This window comes from Nerophis ophidion, linkage group LG17, assembly GCF_033978795.1.
Source record: "Nerophis ophidion isolate RoL-2023_Sa linkage group LG17, RoL_Noph_v1.0, whole genome shotgun sequence".
NCBI classification, from domain to species: domain Eukaryota; kingdom Metazoa; phylum Chordata; class Actinopteri; order Syngnathiformes; family Syngnathidae; genus Nerophis; species Nerophis ophidion.
The window spans coordinates 6,091,765-6,103,977 of NC_084627.1; the positions used below are offsets into that span (position 1 = coordinate 6,091,765).

A 12,213-nucleotide genomic window follows, 5' to 3' on the forward strand; every position below is an offset into this window, starting at 1 on the left:
CAGACACTCACACAGACTACACACACTCACACAGACTACACACTCACACAGGCTACAGACACAGACTACACACACTCACACAGGCTACACACAGACTACACACACTCACACAGGCTACACACAGACTACACACACACTCACACAGGCTACACACAGACTACACACACACACTCATATAGGCTACACACAGACTACACACACACTCACACAGACTACACACACTCACACAGACTACACACACACACACACACACTCACACAGACTACACACAGACTACTCACACAGACTTAAACACACACAAACACTCACATGCACGCTCAGACTACACACTCACACAGGCTACACACAGACTACACACACTCACACAGGCTACACACAGACTACACACACACTCACACAGGCTACACACAGACTACACACACACACTCATATAGGCTACACACAGACTACACACACACTCACACAGGCTACACACAGACTACACACACACTCACACAGGCTACACACAGACTACACACACAGACTTACGTACACAGACTACACAAACACACACACACACACACACACACTCACACAGACTACACACAGACTTACGTACACAGACTACTCATACAGACTACACACTATATTTGTACCATGAATTGATGAAGGTGGACCCCGACTTAAACAACTTATTGGGGTGTTACCATTTAGTGGTCAATTGTACATAATATGTACTGTACTGTGCAATCTAATAATACAAGTATCAATCAATCAATCAAACACTCACACAGGCTACACACACTCACACAGACTACACACTCACACAGGCTACACAGACTACACACACTCACACAGACTACACAGACTACACACACTCACACAGACTACACACAGGCTACACACAGACTACACAGACTACACACAGACTACTCACACAGACTACACACACTCACACAGACTACACACACTCACACAGACTACACACACTCACACAGGCTACTCACACAGACTACACACACTCACACAGACTACACACTCACACAGACTACAGACACAGACTACACACTCACACAGACTACACACTCACACAGACTACAGACACAGACTACACACTCACACAGACTACACACACTCACACAGACTACACACACTCACACAGACTACACACACTCACACAGACTACACACACTCACACAGACTACACACTCACACAGGCTACAGACACAGACTACACACTCACACAGACTACTCACACAGACTACACACACTCACACAGACTACACACAGACTACTCACACAGGCTACACACACTCACACAGACTACACACACTCACACAGACTACACACTCACACAGACTACACACACTCACACAGACTACACACACTCACACAGACTACACACACTCACACAGACTACACACACTCACACAGACTACACACTCACACAGGCTACAGACACAGACTACACACTCACACAGACTACTCACACAGACTACTCACACAGACTACACACACTCACACAGACTACACACACTCACACAGACTACACACTCACACAGGCTACAGACACAGACTACACACTCACACAGACTACTCACACAGACTACACACACTCACACAGACTACACACAGACTACACACTCACACAGACTACTCACACAGACTACACACACTCACACAGGCTACACACACTCACACAGACTACACACACTCACACAGGCTACACACACTCACACAGACTACACACAGACTACACAGACTACACACAGACTACACACAGACTACACACAGACTACACACACTCACACAGACTACACACTCACACAGGCTACAGACACAGACTACACACACTCACACAGACTACACACAGACTACACACAGGCTACACAGACTACACACAGACTACACACAGACTACACACAGACTACACACACTCACACAGACTACACACTCACACAGGCTACAGACACAGACTACACACACTCACACAGACTACACACAGACTACACAGACTACACACAGACTACTCACACAGACTACACACACTCACACAGACTACACACACTCACACAGACTACACACACTCACACAGGCTACACACACTCACACAGACTACACACACTCACACAGACTACACACTCACACAGGCTACAGACACAGACTACACACTCACACAGACTACTCACACAGACTACACACACTCACACAGACTACACACAGACTACTCACACAGGCTACACACACTCACACAGACTACACACACTCACACAGGCTACACACACTCACACAGGCTACAGACACTCACACAGACTACACACTCACACAGGCTACAGACACTCACACAGACTACACACTCACACAGACTACACACACTCACACAGGCTACACACACTCACACAGGCTACAGACACTCACACAGACTACACACTCACACAGGCTACAGACACTCACACAGACTACACACTCACACAGACTACACACTCACACAGACTACACACACTCACACAGACTACTCACACAGACTACACACACTCACACAGACTACACACAGACTACACACTCACACAGACTACTCACACAGACTACACACACTCACACAGGCTACACACACTCACACAGACTACACACACTCACACAGGCTACACACACTCACACAGACTACACACACTCACACAGACTACACACTCACACAGGCTACACACACTCACACAGGCTACACACACTCACACAGACTACACACACTCACACAGACTACACACACTCACACAGGCTACACACACTCACACAGACTACACACACTCACACAGACTACACACTCACACAGGCTACACACACTCACACAGGCTACACACACTCACACAGGCTACACACACTCACACAGGCTACACACACTCACACAGGCTACACACACTCACACAGGCTACACACACTCACACAGACTACACACACTCACACAGACTACACGCTCACACAGGCTACAGACACAGACTACACACTCACACAGACTACACACACTCACACAGGCTACACACACTCACACAGGCTACACACACTCACACAGACTACACACACTCACACAGGCTACACACACTCACACAGGCTACACACACTCACACAGACTACACACACTCACACAGACTACACACACTCACACAGACTACACACACTCACACAGACTACACACACTCACACAGACTACACACTCACACAGGCTACAGACACAGACTACACACTCACACAGACTACTCACACAGACTACTCACACAGACTACACACACTCACACAGACTACACACACTCACACAGGCTACACACACTCACACAGGCTACACACACTCACACAGGCTACACACACTCACACAGGCTACACACACTCACACAGACTACACACACTCACACAGACTACACGCTCACACAGGCTACAGACACAGACTACACACTCACACAGACTACACACACTCACACAGGCTACACACACTCACACAGGCTACACACTCACACAGACTACACACACTCACACAGGCTACACACACTCACACAGGCTACACACACTCACACAGACTACACACACTCACACAGACTACACACACTCACACAGACTACACACACTCACACAGACTACACACACTCACACAGACTACACACTCACACAGGCTACAGACACAGACTACACACTCACACAGACTACTCACACAGACTACTCACACAGACTACACACACTCAGAAAGGCTGCCCGCACTCACACAGACTACACACACTCACACAGGCTACACACACTCACACAGACTACACACACTCACACAGACTACACACACTCACACAGACTACACACACTCACACAGACTACACACACTCACACAGGCTACACACACTCACACAGACTACACACACTCACACAGACTACACACACTCACACAGACTACACACTCACACAGGCTACAGACACAGACTACACACTCACACAGACTACTCACACAGACTACTCACACAGACTACACACACTCACACAGACTACACACACTCACACAGGCTACACACACTCACACAGACTACACACACTCACACAGGCTACACACACTCACACAGGCTACACACACTCACACAGACTACACACACTCACACAGACTACACACACTCACACAGACTACACACACTCACACAGACTACACACACTCACACAGGCTACACACACTCACACAGACTACACACACTCACACAGACTACACACACTCACACAGACTACACACACTCACACAGACTACACACACTCACACAGGCTACACACACTCACACAGACTACACACACTCACACAGACTACACACACTCACACAGACTACACACTCACACAGGCTACAGACACAGACTACACACTCACACAGACTACACACAGACTACTCACACAGACTACTCACACAGACTACACACACTCACACAGACTACACACACTCACACAGGCTACACACACTCACACAGACTACACACACTCACACAGGCTACACACACTCACACAGGCTACACACACTCACACAGACTACACACACTCACACAGACTACACACACTCACACAGACTACACACACTCACACAGACTACACACACTCACACAGACTACACACTCACACAGACTACTCACACAGACTACTCACACAGACTACACACACTCACACAGACTACACACACTCACACAGGCTACACACACTCACACAGACTACACACACTCACACAGACTACACACTCACACAGGCTACAGACACAGACTACACACTCACACAGACTACTCACACAGACTACTCACACAGACTACACACACTCACACAGACTACACACACTCACACAGACTACACACACTCACACAGACTACACACACTCACACAGACTACACACACTCACACAGGCTACAGACACAGACTACACACTCACACAGACTACTCACACAGACTACTCACACAGACTACACACACTCACACAGACTACACACACTCACACAGACTACACACTCACACAGACTACACACTCACACAGACTACACACAGACTACACACACTCACACAGACTACACACTCACACAGACTACACACAGACTACACACACTCACACAGACTACTCACACAGACTACTCACACAGACTACACACACTCACACAGACTACACACACAGACTTACACAAAACCCCCTCCCCACCCCCCCACCAACAGCTGGTGTGGTCCCACAGGTGGATGGAGGGGCGGAGCCAGCGAGCAGACGCCGTGTGTGCTGGGCCGCCACCTGAGCGAGGCAAGCAGGTGGGCGAGAGCGCCGCCTTGGCGAGCTGCAAGGTGAAGGCCAAGAAGGCCAAGATGGCCGCTCGTCAATAAAGTGCTGACACACGCCTTCTCTGCCCTGGCAGAACAACTTTCACTTTCACTTTCACTTTATGTTGGCCAGCTGAGCTCGTTGTTGGCGTCCACTTGATGATGCGACTTAAAGACACGCAATAAAGAAACCTTGCACATAATAATAGTCTCATGAATGATAGATAATAGTCTAATGAATGATAGATAATAGTCTCATGAATGATAGATAATAGTCTCATGAATGATAGATAATAGTGTAATGAATGATAGATAATAGTGTAATGAATGATACAAGTGTATAATAATAGTGTAATGAATGATACAAGTGTATAATAATAGTGTAATGAATGATAGATAATAGTGTAATGAATGATACAAGTGTATAATAATAGTGTAATGAATGAGATGAATGATAAGAAGTAATAATAAGACTGAAAGGTGTTTATCTGAGCTTTGTCTCCCTCTAATGGACAACATCACTCACTGTGACTTCCTTGATTCCCATGATGGACATCACCTTCCTTGCCAGCTCGGGAGGACACGGCGAGCCAGCGATGATGCCTGCACACACACACACACACACACACACACACGTAATGTTATGCAAATACACGCTCGCACACACACACACACATAATGATATGGAAACACACACACATAAAGGTATACAAACAAACAAACAAACACACACACATAAAAATATGGAAACACACACACACACACACACACACATGTAAAGGCATGCAAACACACACACACATGTAAAGGCATGCAAACACACACACGTAATGATATGGAAACACACACACATAAAGGTATGCAAACAAACAAACACACACGCACACATGTAAAAATATGGAAACACACACACACGTAAAGGTATGCAAACACATGCACGCACACACACACACACACACATATGTAAAGGTATTCAAACACACACACACACACGTAAAGGTATGCAAACACATGCACGCACACACACACACACACACATATGTAAAGGTATTCAAACACACACACACACATGTAAAGGTATGCAAACACATGCACGTACACACACACACACACGTAAAGGTATGCAAACACACGCACGCACAGACACACACACATATGTAAAGGTATTCAAACACCCACACACACACACACACACACACGTAAAGATATGCAAACACACACACACATGTAAAGGTATGCAAACAAACAAACACACACACACACACGTAAAGGTATGCAAACACATGCACGCACACACACACATATGTAAAGGTATTCAAACACACACACACACACACATGTAAAGGTATGCAAACACATGCACGTACACACACACACACACACACACGTAAAGGTATACACCCACACGCACACATACACACACACACACATAAAGGTATGCAAACAAACAAACAAACAAAAAAGCACACACACATAAAGGTATGCAAAGAAACAAACACACACACACACACACACACACTCGCTGAGTGAATGGCTGACCTGCGAGCAGAGAGGACAGGTGGTACAGGTGCAGGTCAGGCTGGTGGATCATGTCCACAAACATGGTGGGTGTGCCGTACACAAAGGTGCACCTGCAAACAAAGGTGTGGGACAAGCAGGGTCACGTGACCTGAGACACATGAGGAGCAGGGTCACGTGACCTGAGACACGTGAGGAGCAGGGTCACGTGACCTGAGACACGTGAGGAGCAGGGTCACGTGACCTGAGACACATGAGGAGCAGGGTCACGTGACCTGAGACACGTGAGGAGCAGGGTCACGTGACCTGAGACACATGAGGAGCAGGGTCACGTGACCTGAGACACGTGAGGAGCAGGGTCACGTGACCTGAGACACATGAGGAGCAGGGTCACGTGACCTGAGACACATGAGGAGCAGGGTCACGTGACCTGAGACACATGAGGAGCAGGGTCACGTGACCTGAGACACATGAGGAGCAGGGTCACGTGACCTGAGACACGTGAGGAGCAGGGTCACGTGACCTGAGACACATGAGGAGCAGGGTCACGTGACCTGAGACACGTGAGGAGCAGGGTCACGTGACCTGAGACACGTGAGGAGCAGGGTCACGTGACCTGAGACACGTGAGGAGCAGGGTCACGTGACCTGAGACACGTGAGGAGCAGGGTCACGTGACCTGAGACACGTGAGGAGCAGGGTCACGTGACCTGAGACACATGAGGAGCAGGGTCACGTGACCTGAGACACATGAGGAGCAGGGTCACGTGACCTGAGACACATGAGGAGCAGGGTCACGTGACCTGAGACACGTGAGGAGCAGGGTCACGTGACCTGAGACACATGAGGAGCAGGGTCACGTGACCTGAGACACGTGAGGAGCAGGGTCACGTGACCTGAGACACATGAGGAGCAGGGTCACATGACCTGAGACACATGAGGAGCAGGGTCACGTGACCTGAGACACATGAGGAGCAGGGTCACATGACCTGAGACACGTGAGGAGCAGGGTCACGTGACCTGAGACACATGAGGAGCAGGGTCACATGACCTGAGACACGTGAGGAGCAGGGTCACGTGACCTGAGACACATGAGGAGCAGGGTCACGTGACCTGAGACACATGAGGAGCAGGGTCACGTGACCTGAGACACATGAGGAGCAGGGTCACGTGACCTGAGACACGTGGGGAGCAGGGTCACGTGACCTGAGACACATGAGGAGCAGGGTCACGTGACCTGAGACACGTGAGGAGCAGGGTCACGTGACCTGAGACACATGAGGAGCAGGGTCACGTGACCTGAGACACATGAGGAGCAGGGTCACGTGACCTGAGACACATGAGGAGCAGGGTCACGTGACCTGAGACACGTGAGGAGCAGGGTCACGTGACCCTGCTCCTCACGTGTCTCAGGTCACGTGACCTGAGACACGTGAGGAGCAGGGTCACGTGACCTGAGACACGTGAGGAGCAGGGTCACGTGACCTGAGACACGTGAGGAGCAGGGTCACGTGACCTGAGACACGTGAGGAGCAGGGTCACGTGACCTGAGACACGTGAGGAGCAGGGTTCTGTGTATGAATGGATGAGGGTTTAGTGTATGAATCCCTCTTCTGTGTCAAAAGCCAAGGGTCAGGACAGTTGATGAAGGCCAGGAAGGAGTTGATTGAGAGCTCAGCTTTCGGGCTAAAAGTCCTTTTGTTGCTGCCGGATGGATGCAGAGTCCACAACAGCGTACCAATGAATGCAGAGTCCGCAACAGCGTACCAATGGATGCAGAGTCCACAACAGCGTACCAATGGATGCAGAGTCCACAACAGCGTACCAATGGATGCAGAGTCCACAACAGCGTACCAATGGATGCAGAGTCCACAACAGCGTACCAATGGATGCAGAGTCCACAACAGCGTACCAATGGATGCAGAGTCCACAACAGCGTACCAATGGATGCAGAGTCCACAACAGCGTACCAATGGATGCAGAGTCCGCAACAGCGTACCAATGGATGCAGAGTCCACAACAGCGTACCAATGAATGCAGAGTCCGCAACAGCGTACCAATGGATGCAGAGTCCACAACAGCGTACCAATGGATGCAGAGTCCACAACAGCGTACCAATGGATGCAGAGTCCACAACAGCGTACCAATGGATGCAGAGTCCGCAACAGCGTACCAATGGATGCAGAGTCCGCAACAGCGTACCAATGGATGCAGAGTCCACAACAGCGTACCAATGGATGCAGAGTCCGCAACAGCGTACCAATGGATGCAGAGTCCACAACAGCGTACCAATGAATGCAGAGTCCACAACAGCGTACCAATGGATGCAGAGTCCACAACAGCGTACCAATGGATGCAGAGTCCACAACAGCGTACCAATGGATGCAGAGTCTGCAACAGCGTACCAATGGATGCAGAGTCTGCAACAGCGTACCAATGGATGCAGAGTCCACAACAGCGTACCAATGGATGCAGAGTCCGCAACAGCGTACCAATGGATGCAGAGTCCACAACAGCGTACCAATGAATGCAGAGTCCGCAACAGCGTACCAATGGATGCAGAGTCCACAACAGCGTACCAATGGATGCAGAGTCCACAACAGCGTACCAATGGATGCAGAGTCCACAACAGCGTACCAATGGATGCAGAGTCCGCAACAGCGTACCAATGGATGCAGAGTCCGCAACAGCGTACCAATGGATGCAGAGTCCACAACAGCGTACCAATGGATGCAGAGTCCACAACAGCGTACCAATGGATGCAGAGTCCACAACAGCGTACCAATGGATGCAGAGTCCGCAACAGCGTACCAATGGATGCAGAGTCCACAACAGCGTACCAATGGATGCAGAGTCCACAACAGCGTACCAATGAATGCAGAGTCCGCAACAGCGTACCAATGGATGCAGAGTCCACAACAGCGTACCAATGGATGCAGAGTCCACAACAGCGTACCAATGGATGCAGAGTCCACAACAGCGTACCAATGGATGCAGAGTCCGCAACAGCGTACCAATGGATGCAGAGTCCGCAACAGCGTACCAATGGATGCAGAGTCCACAACAGCGTACCAATGGATGCAGAGTCCACAACAGCGTACCAATGGATGCAGAGTCCACAACAGCGTACCAATGGATGCAGAGTCCGCCACAGCGTACCAATGGATGCAGAGTCCACAACAGCGTACCAATGGATGCAGAGTCCGCAACAGCGTACCAATGGATGCAGAGTCCACAACAGCGTACCAATGGATGCAGAGTCCGCAACAGCGTACCAATGGATGCAGAGTCCACAACAGCGTACCAATGAATGCAGAGTCCGCAACAGCGTACCAATGGATGCAGAGTCCACAACAGCGTACCAATGGATGCAGAGTCCACAACAGCGTACCAATGGATGCAGAGTCCACAACAGCGTACCAATGGATGCAGAGTCCACAACAGCGTACCAATGGATGCAGAGTCCACAACAGCGTACCAATGGATGCAGAGTCCGCAACAGCGTAGCAATGGATGCAGAGTCCACAACAGCGTACCAATGGATGCAGAGTCCACAACAGCGTACCAATGGATGCAGAGTCCACAACAGCGTACCAATGGATGCAGAGTCCACAACAGCGTACCAATGGATGCAGAGTCCACAACAGCGTACCAATGGATGCAGAGTCCACAACAGCGTACCAATGGATGCAGAGTCCACAACAGCGTACCAATGGATGCAGAGTCCACAACAGCGTACCAATGGATGCAGAGTCCGCAACAGCGTACCAATCCGCTTGTCGACCTCACAATCCCCTTTTCCCCTTTACCCTCACTTATGAACAAGTGCTCTACCAGGGTCAGGATCTGGTCCCCAAACTAAAGACGACACATGGATTTGGAGGAGCTGATTGTAGTCCCGGTCACTTCACACTGGGCTGCAAAGCCATCCAGTGAGACTTAAAGATCCTGGTCCAATGAAGCCAGCAGGACTTTGTCATTTACAAAAAGCAGAGACCTAATTCTGGTGTCACCCTGACTGGACCTTGACATTCTCTCCATAAAAGTCATGAACAGAATGCGTGACAAAGGGCAGCCCTGGCGCAGTCCAACCTTCACTGGAAACAAGTCCAACTTAGTGCCAACCCGTGCGGAGCGAGCTCTGACATCAACCACAATCAGACACTGCGGTACCTCACACTCATGGAGCACTATCAACAGGACTTCCCAAGGGACACAGTCAAACATGTTCTCAAAGTCCACAAAAGCCATGTAGATGGATTGGGCAAACTTTTAGGCCCCCTCAAGGGCCCTGACAAGAGTATTGAGCTGGTCCACAGGTCTACAACTAGGACGAAAACTACTCTGCTCCTTCTGGATCCACTTTTTGGCTATCTGGCGTAGCCTCCTCTCCAGAGCAGCTGAATAGATCTTACACGGAAGGCTGAGGAGTGTGATCCTACGATAGTTGGAACACACCATCCGGTCCCCCCTTCTTAAAGAGAGGAACCACCACCCTAGTAAGCCAATCCAGAGGCACCTCCTCCAATGTCCAATTCTGCACAATCTTGTCAACCAAGAAATATTACAGCCTTCAGAGCCTTAAGAACTCTGGGTGGGGCGGATTCACTAGCAGTCTAAACAAAGATGGCCAGACTTCCCTGTCCCAAGCCTTATCCTCTAGTTCCACTGGCATAATCCCTCTAGCATGTCCTAGGTCTACCCAAGGCCTCCCCCTGGCTGGACATACCCAAAACACCTCATCCGGGAGGCATGTGTAGTAGAAGCCCGGGGCCACCTCAGCTGGCCTCTCTTGACGTGAAGGGGCAGCATCTCTACTCTGAGCCTCTCTCAGACAACCCAGCTCCTCATCCTATCTGGCTGCTCTCAGGCATCCTGCGGAGGAAACTTGTTCGTTACCTTGTCCATTAATCATTACCAAAAGCTTGTGAACATAGGTGAGGGTAAGAATGTAGACTCAGCGGTAAACCGAGAGCTTGGCCTTGTGGCTCAGCTCCCTCTTCACCACACAGACCGGTACAGTGACTGCATCGCTGCCGCGTTCTAGTCTTCCTTCACTTGTGAACAAGCTCCTGAGATACTTGAACTCCTCCCACTTTGCACCATCGGAGCCAACTCACCACCAGAGGGTGGTCGGTAGCAAGCTCTGCCCGAGAGACAACCACAAAAGTCAGCCATTGAACTGCGGCCCAAAGTGTCCTGGTTCCAGGTGCACATGGAGACACCCTTAATCTTGAACACGACGGATCTAAACCACTTGAATGTAGACTCCCGATGACGCCAGCACATCAAGGGAATCATCCTGGGGAGCACGCTCCAGGACTCCCTCTAGGGAATCCAAAAGTACCCTGAATGTACTCCTGGCGTGTCAACACCAGCAACAGTCAGGACCAGTCCCCTGACCCGGAGTTAGAGGGAGACTCC

General features: G+C 50.0%; 2 protein-coding genes across 4 annotated transcripts in view; one reads left to right on the forward strand and one right to left on the reverse strand.

Moving 5' to 3' along the window:
• The window catches only part of LOC133535873 (chondroadherin-like), a 9,596-nt gene extending 4,118 nt beyond the window's left edge, over positions 1 to 5,478 (forward strand). The window contains exon 3 of the mRNA XM_061875890.1: positions 5,194 to 5,478. Within this exon, the coding sequence (XP_061731874.1) occupies positions 5,194 to 5,335 (142 nt within the window). The 3' untranslated portion in view covers positions 5,336 to 5,478. The remainder of the gene's footprint in view (positions 1 to 5,193) is intronic.
• LOC133535870 (medium-chain acyl-CoA ligase ACSF2, mitochondrial-like) overlaps positions 1 to 12,213 on the reverse strand; it is a 55,720-nt gene that overhangs the window by 20,914 nt on the left and 22,593 nt on the right. For all 3 annotated transcript variants that reach the window (XM_061875884.1, XM_061875882.1, XM_061875883.1), the window contains exons 9-10: positions 6,812 to 6,903; positions 5,799 to 5,875 (exon numbers count right to left, since the gene is read on the reverse strand). In XM_061875884.1, coding sequence (XP_061731868.1) covers positions 5,799 to 5,875; positions 6,812 to 6,903 — 169 coding nt within the window. The remainder of the gene's footprint in view (positions 1 to 5,798; positions 5,876 to 6,811; positions 6,904 to 12,213) is intronic.